General features: G+C 37.3%; 1 protein-coding gene across 1 annotated transcript; it reads right to left on the bottom strand.

Annotated features, from left to right (window-relative positions):
- Positions 1–927: 927 nt before the first annotated feature.
- Positions 928–16,668, bottom strand: pi4k2a (phosphatidylinositol 4-kinase type 2 alpha). The gene is made up of 9 exons (XM_038271837.1): positions 16,168–16,668; positions 10,565–10,765; positions 8,319–8,450; positions 3,551–3,704; positions 3,373–3,434; positions 2,549–2,648; positions 2,278–2,411; positions 2,117–2,176; positions 928–2,003 (listed from the first exon to the last, which is right to left on the bottom strand). Exons 1-9 carry the CDS (start codon positions 16,504–16,506, stop codon positions 1,842–1,844), a joined length of 1,344 nt encoding a protein of 447 aa, XP_038127765.1. The 5' UTR covers positions 16,507–16,668; the 3' UTR covers positions 928–1,841.
- Positions 16,669–17,872: the final 1,204 nt, after the last annotated feature.

Genomic DNA, 17,872 nt, shown 5'->3' with positions numbered 1-17,872 from the left:
GACAATAGTAATTGTATATAGTTGTATATGAAATGTTTCTTTGGTTCAATATGTTGTATAGAAATAATCTTTGAACTTTTTAAGATGTGAAATTCCTAGCTGATTTTAACCGGGGTGAATTTAAATTATAGCTACATTTTCAATCAATAATAACTTATTTTACTTGATTAGATGGCAAATTGTCTCTTTTAATTATTATTAGTTTCCCTCTGATAATCTACCTTCAGTTTGGGAAAATTAGCAGATACTTTTAGGCTGAAAAGATGTAATAAAAACAATATTTTAACAATAAAATTCTATCTATCAAGGACAATTGCTAAATATCTCTAGTAGAGGAACTTTTATCTTCTTTCTGAAGCATAGATGGAATGCAAACACTGTATCTAGGTAGCTATGTCCCTTTTTACTAGAGATGCACCGATCTGATACCTGGATCAGATATGGGCTCAAATATTGACTAATTAGCTGTATCAGATATCGGTAATTTGATATCGGAGATCTAATCCGGTGCACTTTACATGGTAGTGTTATGTCTTTTTGCTGCTTGTTTATAAATTTGTGGTACTTTTGGTTTTCCATACATGCTGCAGTTGCAATTAATCTCATTAAAGACATTTGCTGTGTGACACGTTTGGATTTGAGCTCAGAATGTTAAATTCAGCACTTTGAATTTCATGAGGTCCTTCCTAACTAGTGAAGAATGAAAAAAAAAAAAATTATATATATATATATATATATATACATACATACACTTAATGTAGATGTAAAAAAATATTGAGTTTTAAGTAATTTCTTTAAAATAACTACTTAAAATTTTTTAAAATATTTTTAATGAGAAAAAAAGTATTAGCATAAGGCAACAACTGTACCTCATATTACCCTATAAATATATATATATGAATAAATAACTAAAGCAGCAGAAATCAGTATTAGTTGAATATGTTTTAATTATAATTTTCATTAAATATTACATACAAATTATACAGTGCACTGTCACAACACATTTCATGTCAGTTCAGTAGCATGTTACTTCCTCTTTCAAGGGGGTCCACACAAGAGCCACAAATCATCATGATCTAACAATCATCATGACGGAGGAAAAACAGGAGCAGCTAGAAATTGTCACACCTCACTGTTTAGTTAAAGATGCATAACTTTCCTTTTTCATAAAATTATTCATTTGCAGGAAAATGAAATTTAGGCAAACAAGTTATATGGCTCCTATTTTATCGAAACTCTGTAACTGTACGTACCTCTGTGTTACTGCATTGTCTCAATCACCATGGAAACAATGCATATCATGAAACCAGTTCATATGGTCAAAGTTTGGACATACAAACCACTTCAGTGCCCTCTTCCTAAATGTGTGAGTAAGCCTCAGGAAAGACTTCTCTAACCTAATGAAAAACAATTGTATTGGCACTGCGTAGCACAGGAAATGTGTACAAGTATGGACAGGGGCAAGGAAAAAAATAAAATAAAAACAAAAAAAAATGGAATGCAAGAAACCTCTCATTCAAAAATAAACCAATGAGAAGATTCTGACTGGTGTGCAAGTGGGTGGGTAAGTAACCATAACATGCACCCATGAGTGCAGAAAACAATGCCATTGCACAGAACCTTCTTTGATCATATTCACACAAGGCACGGATGCAAACAGGGATGATATTTAGGGAAATCCCTCTTCTTTTGCCTAATTTCTCCGTCCAACAACCTTCTTCTGCAGCAAAAACAAAAAAATCCACAAGGAGAGGAGAGGTAGTGGGATTTCTTCTCTTGCATCCATGCGGAGATGTTTGTCACCAAAGCAATTTGAATTTGCTGCTGTTTTTCCTTTGGTCCTACCACCAGGTGAAGAAGGGTCTTCTACTCTGAAAGCTCTGCGTGTAGGATTCACTGTTTGCTCTTTGAGGTGCTCTAGCTGTTTCAACGATAACTGGAGGCATCTGGACCAGCTGGAGCGGGGATTTACCTTCCTTCAGTGCTTGGCAAAGGTTTAGGATCTGAAGATGGAAACACAAACACTTAAACGCCTAACCAACTAAAAGATGTTGATAAACTTCAGTCAGTTTTAGATTTTAAGACTAATCAAAATGGAGGTGAAGAGTGAACTCACCTGTCCCCTCATAACAGATATTTGTTTTTGAAACTGTCCCCGGTCAAAACCTAGATCTTTCTGTAACACAAAAATAGGAAACATGTTATCTGGTATTCTAATCACGGACTCGTACTTCATCTTAAAGCTACAGCTGATGATTGTGCTGAAGCTCTCCTTGCCTTAAATAGTTCATAGAGGTCCTCTTCCAGATCTTTGATAAAGTTTGGATCTGAAAGTTTGGGTAGCACCAAATCCCTGATTTCCTGGGAGAAAGCAACTTTAGCTTGGGACAGCCACGCCCAGTAGAAAGGGTCTGTAAAGTCAACAATGAAACAATTATATCAATGAAACTTGTTTAATTTCCAAACTTGGATATTTCATCAGTGAAAAAGACCAACGACCCAAATAGATATGCAGTTATGATAAAGATGTGCAGGTAAATTTACTTACATGCTCTCCAGGAGTCAGGGTGTTTGAGTGGAAAGGCAAGGCCATTGTCTATAGCTGCCAACTTGATGATAGGGTCCTTGACTACAACCCAGTCTGTGTCCTGAAATCAATAAAGCAAGCATAACATTAAAACAGCTGAAAAACACACAACATGATCTGTCAGAGAAAAAAAACGAAACACAAATTACTAAAATTGGGTCTCCCAAGATCTGTCAGCATGTAAATGGGTAGGTGTGGCAGCCAGGCAATGTTAGGAGCCCAATAAGGACAGGGTCCTTATATATAATATAAGTTATAATGTAAAATATATGGACTAATAAGTCACCAATGAAGTGCGACCATTTTGTTTGTTGTACTGATAGGCAATCCAAAAATAATACCAAACAATATTTGTATATTTGTAAACGTTAAATGCCTTTGACAGTGTTAAAGGCTGCATATGATGCAGAATGTTAAGTAGTGAATATGACTTAAAACAATGGAAATAAACAGCAGCTTTACTATTTAAAGCAAGGCTAGAATGCGTGTTTGGGGCAGAGGAACTGTGTTTCGTTTCTTGTGGAGAAATTTCCCAGGAATATACTACACTGGTGGGACTTACAGATACTTGTGGGGACCAGCTGACTGGTCATTTGGAAGGTTCTCTTCTGAGTTCTAGGGTTAGGACTAAGATAGGTATTGAGTTTAGCTTAGGTTTAGGGTGAAATATGTGTCTGTATGGGTAAAGTCGAGGTAAGGGTCTTGGTTAGGCCATAGAAATAAATTTATGTCATACCAAAACCCAACATGTGGGTCTGTGTTTGTGAACGAGTGGGTTTCCTCACCCTGTTCCCCCCAGAATCCATGGGTAAGTCATATTTTAGCAGCCAGTTGTCATTTCCTCTATCTAGATTCAAAATAGGCAAACATTTTACTCAGCAGTGACATCTGAAAGACTGGGCAAATCAGAATAAGTTATATTTCCATACATGACTTGAATATGTATATTTTGGTAACCATTACCTGTGTTCCTGATGATGTAATCAAGGACAACGAGCCGTTCAAACTGTAGCTGTAGCTGACGGTTTGTGTTTTCTGGGAGAGGCTCCGCTTCAAACTTCCGAAGCCAGAAATCGGCATCCTTGTATCCGTCAACAAACAGTTGGAAGGAGCCAACCTGTGCAGGTAAAAAAAAAAAAAAAGACTATTTAACAGATGTGGGCCCAGATTTTTCTTTTTATATCTTATGTAATTATGCATAACAAATAGTCGGGGTATAATTTGGAAATTGGATTATGTGATCAGAATGACTGATTTATCAATACTACTACTCTAAATGATACTCCTTATCGATAGTTTTATTTTAATCAAACAGAATTGTTAAAAATAAAGGAAAAGCTCTGACTTAAAACATTTGAAAAGTAAAATAGTTTGCATAATTAAGTGCATTTTCTTATATACATACTAAGATCCTATGAGGGAAGCTCATAAATCTGACACACAAGTGGCATCACAAGGGTTGGCGCACTAGCCTATATTTAGGCTCAAAAACCCATCATGGCTCAAACAGAATATGAGTTCTGCAGCTAGGCGTACTTACCGAACACCTCAAATCAGTGCAGACATCTAAGCTACAAAGGGCATCTGCAATATATATATATATATATATATATATACACTATATTGCCAAAAGTATTTGCTCACCTGCCTTGACTCACATATGAGCTTAAGTGACATCCCGTTCCTAATCCATAGGGTTCAATATGACGTCGGTCCACCCTTTGCAGCTAGAACAGCTTCAACTCTTCTGGGAAGGCTGTCCACAAGGTTTAGGAGTGTGTTTATGGGAATTTTTGACCATTCTTCCAGAAGCGCATTTGTGAGGTCGCACACTGATGTTGGACGAGAAGGCCTGGCTCTCAGTCTCCGCTCTAATTCATCCCAAAGGTGTTCTATCGGGTTGAGGTCAGGACTCTGTGCAGGCCAGTCAAGTTCATCCACACCAGACTCTGTCATCCATGTCTTTATGGACCTTGCTTTGTGCACTGGTGCACAGTCATGTTGGAAGAGGAAGGGGCCAGCTCCAAACTGTTCCCACAAAGTTGGGAGCATGGAATTGTCCAAAATGTCTTGGTATGCTGAAGCATTCAGAGTTCCTTTCACTGGAACTAAGGGGCCAAGCCCAGCTCCTGAAAAACAACCCCACACCATAATCCCCCCTCCACCAAACTTTACACTTGGCACAATGCAGTCAGACAAGTACCGTTCTCCTGGCAACCGCCAAACCCAGACCCGTCCATCAGATTGCCAGATGGAGAAGCGCGATTCGTCACTCCAGAGAACGCGTCTCCACTGCTCTAGAGTCCAGTGGCGGCGTGCTTTACACCACCGCATCCGACGCTTTGCATTGCACTTGGTGATGTATGGCTTGGATGCAGCTGCTCGACCATGGAAACCCATTCCATGAAGCTCTCTGCGCACTGTTCTTGAGCTAATCTGAAGGCCACATGAAGTTTGGAGGTCTGTAGTGATTGACTCTGCAGAAAGTTGGCGACCTCTTCGCACTATGCGCGTCAGCATCCGCTGACCCCGCTCCGTCAGTTTACGTGGCCTACCACTTCGTGGCTGAGTTGCTGTCGTTCCCAAACACTTCCATTTTCTTATAATACAGCTGACAGTTGACTGTGGAATATTTAGGAGCGAGGAAATTTCACGACTGGATTTGTTGCACAGGTGGCATCCTATCACAGTTCCACGCTGGAATTCACTGAGCTCCTGAGAGCGACCCATTCTTTCACAAATGTTTGTAAAAACAGTCTGCATGCCTAGGTGCTTGAATTTATAAACCTGTGGCCATGGAAGTGATTGGAACACCTGATTCCAATAATTTGGATGGGTGAGCAAATACTTTTGGCAATATAGTGTATATATATATATATATGTATATGACATGACATAGCCTTAAACACTATCTTAAAAAAAGTTTGTTGCATTATTGTAGGAGGATATAACATACAAATTAGCAATTCAAATTGATAAAAATGCTTAAAACTAGAAGATCTGAACTCAAGAGTTCATTTATATTTTACCAGAATCAACATTACATATGTAGATTTTGTAAATATATTATCTAACTTAAACAAATGATAGCAGAGTAACCCACAGAATATGATGTGGGAGGCTGTGCATGAATCAATTACAGGGAAGATCCAAGTGTCACAATGTCCAAGAATAAAGAAAAGGTTAAATATAACATTTTCATTGTACCACTGTATCATCTAGGTTGGAATCAGTGGAATCTTTGTTCATGCAATTTGGGAAAACAGATGGGTTTCTGTCTTCCATCCTAGTTGCTGCACAGCCAGGATGACTGACCTACCATCGCCTCTCTGAGCTTTAGAACCGAGATGGGCTCAGAACTGCCAAACACCTTAAACTCACCCCGTTCGTTGGTATTCAGCTGTCAAAGTCTCAAACATCACAGAAGCATCTGAAAAGTCACTAAATGTAGTGAAGAAGTCGCTAAATTTGAAACATTGTCGAGGAGTTAGTGAGACAACATATGAGAGCAGAGCTTTAGCCCCATAAGTGCTCTGTTTCTTAAGGAGGATGAGATTGGCAGTACTATGTTTTTTGAGTTGGAGTCTCATTAAAAAGTGAAATAACACCTTAATAAATTGGTTAAGAGAAACGATAATGATGAAGCTTGTTGCACTGGGGCCGTTTTAATACCGCATTTCTGTGTCCATCCCTGAGGTGTCTCATCCGCATGGTAGTAGCTGAGATCGAAAGTGTTCTGGGATGTGAATCATGGAGGCCTGAAACTTGCACAGGTCGATTTCCACACAAAGGTTGTGAGCTATCCAAAACAAATTTGGCCCACTGTGTTTGGGATCCCATGTTTGTGTGTACCCCTGCACAACCCATTGGAGGACAATGGAAAACAGCGACACAGGTAGTTTTGTTGAGACAGTAGATTGGAGATAATCTTCGTAGATGTTGACTGTAAAACTTTAATCACAGTGCTATATTGTCACAGCATCTAATCTCACAGTGTAATACATGCTCCCACTAGTGAGCTACACTTAGGGACCGTTCAAATCAATAAAAGAGGCCCATGAGAAGCTCGATCCTGAATCAGAGAACTCATTCCTCTCCCCAGTCATCACCAGGTGAATCATACCACGGATCAGTAGATAAATTTAACGAGATGTTAGGCATTTACAGCGATTGCTGGACAGCTTTTTTAATACAGCTATCACGTCCAAGCATAAGAGTGTGTGATGGATTCTGATCTGCTGGAGAAATCCATTTCACATCACTGCTAGTAAAATGAGGAGGAATGGGCTGGTGCATGCTGTCACATACGTTTAATAAGCGTTCCCTCTCTGGAGCAGGTACAGGGTTGTGCATTTGCATTTGTTATTTCTTATTTTTAAGTGGAGAGGGCTGTTCTTTTCAAAAATTCGGGACTATCCTCCACTATACCTTTAAAATAATATAGGTACCTCGGTGGGCATCTTCTCCAGGTTTTAAGATTTTTTATTTTAATAATAAATTATTGCTGTTAGCCAATCCAGGTTTCTTACCTGCTCCTAATCATAATAAAATATTAATTAATTCCTTGCCAGAAGCAACTTTTAGGAAAAAAATAATTCTGTGAATTTATCTATAAAGCTGAGATATCACAACCAGCGCAAAGTCAAATACTGCCTGCTGCCTTGAATATTTCTGTATATACGATCAGTCCTCTGATTTATCATACTTCTTTTATTTGTCATAAAACCATTGTAGCTATCCAACATATAAATCCGATTCTCCAGCTCAAATACAGCTGTTTCTACCTCAGTTAAACTGGGCATTCTCTTTTCAGTAGTTGCTATTGGTAACCACCAAATAATATTGATCAGCTGGCTCATTTAATTACACTATGTCATTTATGTGGAGCTTGTATTGGACCATTTAGGGTTGAACTTTGTGTGCAGAGGGAAGAACATGAAGAGGAGCCTTACACGAAAAACTTTGCGCACAGATTTGATGCATGGTTTAATAAATTTGGAAATTGCTTTGCTTTTTGGACATATGTACACTTTTGTATAAATCTAATGTAATCTTTGATTAATTAGACTCTTATTTGCTAGGTACAGCTGAATAGGAGGCAGGATTTTGACGGAATGCGCTGCCTAATGGCCAACATGACTTGCATCATGAGGTTATAAAACCTTCTGGTTTAACTACCTTAATAGTCCTTCCGTTAAAATAACTGTGATAGAGCTGAATGAATTACAGAGTGTGATGTGTGAAAAGCATCTTTGCTGAAAAGAAATGGAATGGGGGTGGTTGTTGACATGTTTCAAAGTAAAAAGTCTTTAAAAATAAAATATTCCATAAACTGCATTAAAATGACAACCTTGACAGATCATAGACCTTAAATTTACCGATTGGATTAACTTCTGTCCCATGGTCTGATTTTTTGCTTTGAAATTTAAGCTAAAAACTTGAAGAATGGATTCTGTAATGATTTCACTGATAACCATTTCTGGCATTAATGCAATGAACTGTAGGTACTGCTTAGCAGCACTGCTGTTAGGCTTTTAGCTCCATTGCACTTAGAATAGTCCTATTTACAAGAAATCTTAACATAGGGACAAAAAAACTAACAACTTATTACACACTAATAAAATTAGTTTGTAGAATTTTAAAAAATGTGAAAAACCTTATTTGCAAATTATTTTTTTCCTACAAGCTAGACAAAAAAAGTAAAGCTGAAATGTTCTGTGAGCAAATTAACCTTGGGTGGGAGTCCGATTCGTTGGAAGCGCTGGCCGACTTTGGGCACCTTCTCTAGAGCCAGCCGTTTCCCTCGTGACTTGACCCGATCAATGGCACTGTAGTTGAACGTTTCACTTGCCAAATACACCACCTGAAATGACAATAAAAACAGAAAATGTCACTACGTAAATTCAAACTTGTTTTATGGTTGGAAAATTCCCAAGCTAGATTTATTTCAATTGAAAGGCAGATTAAAAATAGTAGAGCCATGTATGATTTCAGAAATTGATAGTTCAATACAAAAACAGTATGGAAATACAAGATTAAAATAATCCTTCTCCTACATTACCATTGTGGCATATTTGGTCTGATTTAATATCAAGTATCTTACATTTAGGATATGCATGCCATATTTACTGAGCTTAATGTAGTATAATATAATGCTCATACTATGTAACCTGACAGTAAGAGTTTCAATACCTTTTTCACAATTTGTAGAAGTTGTGTGCAGCTGTTGTCCAGTTATGATTATTAGACATTAAGAAAGAACTTTTGAAAGCACAGAAAACATTGCGGTGGGTAAGAAAGGTGAAAAATAACTTATGGATTAATACCGCCAATGAAAAAAGACAGGATCTGAGGTTATTTATTTATTTGGAAAGTTAACTTTTACTAGAAAGAGGGCAGAAATTCACATTCAGTTTCTACTGTGATATAATCATAAATTACCTTTAAATATATATTCATTTTTTTTCAAAACTAATTTTTTGATAAAAATTCTCTAAACACAATAGATGAAATTCCCTTCCTGCAACACTTGCAACAGCAAGGAAGAAGATCCTACAGATACAGTTCAGTTCCCCTTACACTTTGGGAAATTTTTAAACCAAAGCATTTCTAATAAATGCTCGTTGCTGTTAAATCCTCATGCAAGAGGAATTATATTACATATTTCAATGTAAATTTTAGATAAATTATAAGCCTTTTCTATTTTCCAGGCAACAACATTTTAATTTCTGGTTGTTTCAACCATTTTTAGATTTTTGGCTGCCTGCATCCCGTTCTTTATCCAGCCAGTCAAATGTTTGTACACAGCTTCTCATTCAGTGATTAATCTTTATTTTTATTACCACCTCTGTGGATTTCTACTGGAGAAACCTCTCTACCCACTGAAGCTCATCAACAGAATGCCAAGTGTGTGAAAGCAATAATCAAAGTGGAGGAGGGGTATTTTACTTATTTCACAATATTTTTGTTTGCTGAATAATTCCACATATTTTGCATCGTAGGTTTAATAGTAATAATCTGCTGATAATTTTTCGATTTATCGATTAATAATCGGATAGCAGTTAAAGAGGACTTTTTACGAAATTAAACTTTTCCACTTGAGGAGTTCTGGATAGAGCAAATTAAAAGACAAAAGCTTTTTATTTTTCACAATTTTGGTAGAATTAGTTCTCTAAGTGGTTTACTGTGTCAGCTAAAGGCATGTTTTAGAGTCTCTATACTCCAATTAATGATTAATCGATTACTAAATCAGTTGATGATTATTTCAATGATCGATTAATCAGATTAATCTCATTAATTGCTTCAGCCGCAGTACAGAGTAATACAGTATAAGGAAAAGCGACTGAATGACAAAAAGTCAGAGGATAGAATAACTCCTCAGGTCTGCCCAGTTTTAAACGGTCGACCTGATAAACAAAGTAATGACTTGTAGACAAGCTAAACGACAAAGTTTGATTGACATTTAAAGCTTTTTTAAACATCACAGATAAACCTTGAAATCATGCAAGAAAAAAAATGTATATCACAATATACGTAGATTATAATGTTTATTAAACTTGGCTAAAACAATTTCGATATAAATAACACAAAACCCTCAAAAAAACTGGACATGGATGAACACAACAGTCCTGTTAAAATGTATGTAAATTATTAAAACATTTTAGAAATATCACAAAAAACACAGTCGGTGACAAATGCTGAAGTCATACTCTGTAAATGAAATACAAGAAATGCCAAATTAACATTATTTACCAAAATGATATGGATAAATATTGACATTTGATTAATGTCCAGCCTTGAAAAAAATCTCACAGTAAATTTTATTTACTGGTAAGTTATTTATAGTTCTAATATTGTATAATCCATCTCAGAGAGTCACTTTAAGCTGTTAAAAAATATATAAATACATTTGTTTAAGAAGAGAAGCTTCAAATGGTTTTGTAGACAATATGTAGGCAGGAGTGTGAAGGGTTATACCTTGGTCCTGGGGACAATATTGAGTTCCAGCTTCTGATCAACCAGGCTGGCTCCAGCTTCTGACAGGTAGCCCTGGTTTAAAACCAAACAGTCGCGGCCAAAACAGCAGGGACAACACAGTTTCTGGAGCCACTTTGTCCACTTGGGATTCAGCTGGCCATACGGTTCTTCATTTTTTGGCTTGAAGACACCAATAATTTTCTGCAAAGATAGAGGTGCGGGGATGGGGCAGATAAAACAGGCATTTAGGAAAGCATTTATTGTGTATATGAGGAACTGTATAAACTTAAGAGCACAAATTTATCACTAGATTGAAATTCCTTCCCCTCAAGCTCTGTCATATTTTGTCAAATTAGAACCACAAGCTTAAGTCTTTTATTGGAATTTGATGTGATGCGACACACAAGGTAGTTCATAACTGAAGTGGCAAAAAAGGACTATAAATAGGATTCAAATGATATTTAGAAATACTGTGGCATGCAAACATTACATTTTTAGTGCTGTGTCCATTCTAACTCTGCTTAATCTGATGGAGAAAATGAAAAGGTAAACTATAAGAAGTCTCTAGATCTGCAAAGCTCAAGAGATATATCAAAAAATTATACATTTTATTTGGAGTTAACTCTAAAAAGAGGATGAATTGAAATAAGTTGCTTGAAAATGTCTTGAAAAGGGGCACAAGTCCTTGCTCTTCTACTTCACTTTTATGTACTTCAGTACTGTGTATGTACTGATAGGTTCATTGGTTTCTCTAAATTCTCCTTAGGTGTGTGTGAATGGTTATTTGTCCTGTTTCTCTGTGTTGCCCTGCAATGGACTTGTCCAGGGTGTACCCCGCCTCTCACCCTCGCGACCCCGCTTGGGATAAGCGTGACAGAAAATGGATGGATGAATGGATAAAACCCAAATGAATGCATTAGAGTTCAATTAAATTATTTAATTATTATTATTAAATAGGTTGGTAATTTTGCAATCCACTGTAACAAAGGGGAGTGTAAAAAAAAGGATTAGGTTATAACCTTTATGAGTTATAAGTTCAATAAAGCAAAAATGTGGATTAACCAATACAAGAAAAAAAACAGGTTGTACAGTTTCCATTGGCTAAATTAGCCGCAAACTTCCCCTAAATCTAAAAGAGGATGAGGATTTTGACAACATGAGGACAGTTTGGGGTGTGGTGTGATTTCAGACTCCAGTACAGAAGTCACATTTCTCTTCTATTGCACACACACACACACACACACCCCCACCATTACAAGAACAAAAATCCTCAGAGAGCTAGCACATGACTACTTAGCATAGTGACCAACTTAAGAAACCGCAGTGATGAGGGCCAATGGCAACAGGTCGGTGTGTAAAGGAAAACCTCTCCCCTGATTAATTATCTGTTTTAAACTAGACTTACGTTGAAATAAGAGACTGAAATGAAAGACCTTCTTTTGTTTCATTTTTAACAAACTGAATAAAAAAACGTTGAGAATTTAAACTGAACTTTCAAACAGAGATTTCCTGTACTTTATTTCTACCCACTCTGTTACACAACATGGGAACCATTGATGGGAACTATTAGGAAGGCCCGCCATGTGAGTCACTTGAGGCTCTTCATTAAATCCAGCGGCGACCATTAAAGCTTAAAGCAATTATTCTGGACAGAACCCCCTCTAATTTCTCCATAGTGACAGGTTTATCTGAAACGCTGTCCATCCATTAGGACGACTCCCGCTGCAACAAAGAAGGGATGTGAGCTCAACATTTCTGGTTTAACTCAATTTCAAAATGTTTCTGAGGGAAAAACAAACCGGTCGGAGAAAGCTGTTATCTCAGAGTGTTTGATCAGTGTGATGGCAGGATGGAGGCAAGCACTGACATCATACTTTCTTAAGCAGATGAATCTGAAATGATTAGCATCTGCCTGTATAGCTGTACTCGTACAACTTAAGTCCATTTTAGAAGGAAAATGATCAACTTTAATAGCCATGTTTGAGCCCACAAACACAAATCTGACTTTGGTTCAGAAGACTTCAATAAGTAGTAGAAACACAGTATGTAATAAAGCAAACTGAACGGGGTCAAGGACTGAATGAAAAACAAGATAATTGTATAACGCACAAGTTTGCTTTTTTTTTAAGGGAGGTATCGAGGTATACATACATTTTCAAGTTACTACAAACATTTTCAACAAACTGTTTAAAATTAGGAGTCCTTTTAAACATATCTCAGGGACGAGGCAGATTAAGACCCTCCCTCATTTCTGTATAACAATCTGTTGGCTGGGAAAAAATGCTTTCTCCTAGCTCCTTTTCCAGGTGGATCATTAAAATAAGTCGTCCTCCTAATTGTCAATCATTATGGTGATATGTGTATGTAAGGCCATCCTACGTGCTCTTCTACATTTTCACTTACCGGTGGTGAGTCTGACATGGAATAATTGCAAATCTTTTGGCTAAGCTTGTATGAGCGACGCAAATAGCAACTTTTGAACAGAGCGTGCACGATGAGAATTGTGCTTATGCACGCTCTCGTATGTGTTTAATAGGCATTCCCTCTTGTGAGCAGGTACAGGGTTGTGCATGTGCATTTTCTTTAAGTGGAGAAGGTGGGTCTTTTAAAAAATTTGCAAAAGTCCTTTCACTATATATTTAAATGAAAGACAAATGTGTCCAGCAAGACATTATTTTGTAAAGCTCAAAGACAAAAAGTGTGAATTCACTCTACCAATCCTTCTTTATACAGTAAAAGTTTTAATACTCTAGTTTCTAAGCAATCGTTAAGATTGTTTTACTAATGAAAGGTAGATTTTAAACTAGAAAAAAATACAAAAATGTTGATGGCATTTACTATTTGTTTTTTATTAGCCAACACTATTAAGTATTATCATTGCTTGTTAAGCCCTAAAATACCATAGAACTGGTATTTGAAGCCCATTAAGAATCTGGCAGGAAATCTACCTTTAGAGGAACTGAAAATGTAAAAGGTAAGGGTGTGTTTCTTTTTGAACAGTCCACAGAATCAACTTTGTCCTGCTGCGTTGAGTCTGCTAGTAAAGTGGAACAGAAATAATTAATGGATTGAAAATAATTCTAGAGTAAGCAACAGAAAAAGCTTTGACCATAACTTTGGAGAGTCCTTCGCCCTAAACAGATGTACTGTCTGCAATTATGAAAGGCTAATTAAGCCTTTATAACACTGGTTTAGTTCACTTAGTAACAACAAACCTTAACCAGTTATTCTTCAACTTGTTAGCTTCCAAGATCCAGTACTTAATTTAAGCAGATTTGTGACCTGATCCACCATATAACTTATAAGGTACAAAGACAAAGCTAAACCATCAATCACAAATATATTGTATCAATCCATTTGTTGTATTCCTTGTAAAATTTACACTAGAATTAAGATTTTATAGCTGTTTTTTTAAGACTCACTTTTATTTCAGATCAGCAGTGTTAAACTACTTAAACAGCTGGCATCCTGTAAAGTTTTAGATGAGTCCCTGGCCAACCCCATCTGAATCAAAAGGCCTAATTACTTCTTCAACATTTCTGGTTCTATAGAACCCTACCAAAGACCCTAAATGTTTCATTTAGTCTTTTTAAAGCAAAGACAAAACTAAAGGCTGCAGGAAACCAAAGTTTATCATTCCTGTTTTAAACCATCAACTGAGGTGATGATAACTTATATGTGACAAAGAGGGTGGAAACCACCGATCTAAAGGAAGTAAAATACTTTTACTTTTATATGTAAAGTTTTAGACGAGTCCCTGGCCAACCCCATCTGAATCAAAAGGCCTAAATACTTCCTCAACATTTCATCTGGTTCTATAGAACCCTACCAAAGACCCTAAATGTTTCATTTAGTCTTTTTAAAGCAAAGACAAAACTAAAGGCTGCAGGAAACCAAAGTTTATCATTTCTGTTTTAAACCATCAACTGAGGTGATGATTACTTATATGTGACAAAGAGGGTGGAAACCACCGATCTAAAGGAAGTAAAATACTTTTACTTTTATATGATCAAACAGGTTCAGTGGGCCTTACTTTTAAAGACCAACAAGCTAAATTTGGACTGTTTTCTTTTCTTTTCTTTTTATCTGCAAGATAAAGAAGCCTTTTTGTTTTCAAAAAGATTTCTCATAGTTGTATTCCAGAAGGCAGATTTATTTGCTTTTCTATATTATGGGTCCAGTTTATTCAGGAGCATGCTAACTAAATTTGATTGTTTGGGACATCTGGAAAACAGCTTGTTCGGAGAAGACGAGGTGAGCGCTACCATCAGTCTTGTCTCATGCCAACTGTAAAGCATCCTGAAACCATTCATGTGTGGGGTTGCTTCTCAGCCAAGGGAGTCGGCTCTCTCACAGTCTTACCTAAAAACACAGCCATGAATAAAGAATGGTACCAGAATGTCCTCCGAGAGCAACTTCTCCCAACCGTCCAAGAGCAGTTTGGTGATGAACAATGCCTTTTCCAGCATGATGGAGCACCTTGCCATAATGCAAAGGTGATATCTAACTGGCTCAGGGCACAAAACATAGAGATTTTGGGTCCATGGCCTGGAAACTCCCCTGATCTTAATCCCATTGAAAACTTGTGGTCAATCATCAAAAGACGGGTGGACAAACGAAAACCTGGGAATTCTGACAAAATGCAAGCATTGATTGTGCAAGAATGGACTGCTTTCAGTCAGGATTTGGTCCAGAGGTTGATTGAGAGCATGCCAGGGAGAATTGCAGAGGTCCTGAAGAAGAGGGGTCAACACTGCAAATATTGACTTGCTGCATTAACTCATTCTGTCATTACAAGCTTTTGTTACTCATTATATGATTGCAATTGAATTTATGTAAGTGATGACAACATCTGACATACACACATGAAAACCAAAGGGCAGCAGATCATGTGAAAATATAATATTTGTGTCATTCTCAATACTTTTGGCCACGACTGTATATTGAAACCTTCGTTTGAAAGCCTAAACAAGTGTAATATCTTCACTATCATTAAGAGCGTTCTATTGTTGAATAGCAGGCTATAACACCCTATGCAATAATCCTGTTAAATAAGAGACTTCTGCTGTATATATATATATATATATATATATATATATATATATATATATATATATACACATACATACATACACATATGTGTGTAGATGCACTGTATATACCCCATGCATCTTTTACTCCTTTTGACTATTGAGCTGATGTGACAAGTTTATATTTCTCCACTGTGAGATCAATTAAGTCCATCTTATCTTGTCTTAGGGGCACAGTAAATTAGCTCCTTGTAAACAAAATGCAAACACGAGAAGAAAAAAAAAATCAAATTGTTATAGCCTAAACCCCTGAAATGAGCTTTGAAGTCATGTTTGGTATATTTTACTAAGGCTGAATAACCCTAATCTTTGATTATTGTAAAAGAGGATGCATGTTGGACTTAAGTGTGTTGTGGTCGATCTGCCAAGTCATCAAAGGGTTGTTTACAAAAGGCCACAACTCTTTCCTAACACTACTGTAAATGTTCTCAGGTCTACAGTAAACTGTCAGATCTTTAGCTCTGTGGCGCCTTAAGTAACCTGAGGGTGTGAGTTTGATGCGGCTCCTCTTACCCCCTGAGAGTCTTTAACAAAATAGCTTCCACTGGAGCCCTGGTAGATCCTCTCTGGGTAGATCCCCTCCTCTATGGCCCGTTCGGCCTTGCGGATGATTTCTCTAAATTCAGGATCTTCCGGGAATTCGTTCCTGTGATGCTCCCTTGAAGCCTGTCCCCGGTCCCGGTCCAGTAGCGGCTGTCTCTCCCGACTCCGTCCAGGACTCCCGGCTGGGACTCGCACCACAGAGCCCGGTGTGTTCCCGAAAGCGCCCCGCGGGCTGTTTGGCTCCGTGGTGCAGTAGTTGAAATCCCCAGAGTCCCGGAGCGGAGAGACAAGTGGACTGGTTTCGTCCATGGTTAGGGAGAACCTGGGGAGTTATTCTATCTTCTGATAAGGAACGAAAAGACAGAGAAAGGGGGACGAAAGGGAAAGAATTAAACGACCAAACAATATTTTTGTTGGTTAGCTCTGAGGTTGGCTAACAAAATCAGGTGACTGTCAGCTTCCGGTAAGAGGCGGGACCTACTGGCAGTTCTGATCGGCAGCCAATCAGCGTTGAAATCCTTGTGTCGGTGACCTGAAGCGAATACTGATTGGATAGAGTCATGCCGCAAACAAAACACATGTGAGGGCATAGTTAATCTGATCAATTATCTTTACAAAAGGGCTTTTGATCAACATTTCGTGATCTATTTTAATCAGATAAAATTTGAGGTTTAGGGATTTTCGCAGGTTACAGCATTAGCAGTCCTTTCCTTTTGGATTTTTAGGTCTACTCGTTTTGTCGCTCATTTTTGGGGATGGAAAACGTTTAGTGTAAAAACGGCTTCTTTAAACTAACGTTTTTTAAATAATAAAAAAAAAAAAAAGTATGACATACATTCTACAAATTTCTATGGTATTCCGTTGACTCATCAGCCCGTGCTTCTGTGTTATTCATCTCTTTTTTTAGTGACCTAAAAAGATGATTAAACCATGCAACGTTAAACCCAGGGGCGGAGCTAGATTGGGGGGCCATGGCCACCCTTAGCCAATCATTGGCCACCCCTACCATTTTTTCCCTCTAATACAGACAGTGACAGCAGTAATACTCTCAATTGGAATATTCAAAACATTTAAAATTTTCATATATTAACAATCACTTGATAACAAAAACACTGTGGTTAATTATGCACACCATAATACAAACATTAAAGATGATTAGTTCAGAATTCATGCTGTTTCCATTTCTAGATTTTGTGTTTCATGGGGTAAAGAGAAAATGATGTGTCTCTGCAAGCCATCTAGGAGTCTTCAGTGAAATCATAAATAAATAACTATTTTAATAAAATCTTAATCCATTTATGTAGATATTAGTACTTATAAATGTTGATTTTATGCAGAATGATTGTTGATAAAAGTAGATAAGTAAAGAAAATGGAAAAGATTTACGCCCCAGAATTCAAACCTGAAAGGATTCTCTATACCTTTTATCTAGAAAGCACGGATGTTTAAAGATATGCGTCTATTTGTTAGCAAAGGCTGTAGGAAAGTATAGTTTGTCTTTATTTAGAAAATATGGATGTTTTGCTCATTAATTTTCTGTTGGAAGAGTATAGATTGACCCTGAGGTTCTGGTGCCACCCCTCAGTGTACATTGGTTATTGCCTGGCCACCCTGCTAAACATTTTCTGGCTATGCCTCTAAAAAGTAAGATTTATACAAAAACTTAAAACATTGA

Source organism: Cyprinodon tularosa, unplaced genomic scaffold (genome assembly GCF_016077235.1).
Source record: "Cyprinodon tularosa strain WSP-4 unplaced genomic scaffold, ASM1607723v1 ctg81, whole genome shotgun sequence".
In the NCBI taxonomy this organism is placed as follows: Eukaryota; Metazoa; Chordata; class Actinopteri; order Cyprinodontiformes; family Cyprinodontidae; genus Cyprinodon; species Cyprinodon tularosa.
Note: the sequence above shows the minus strand (reverse complement) of the source record. Positions and strands in the feature narration are given on the sequence as shown.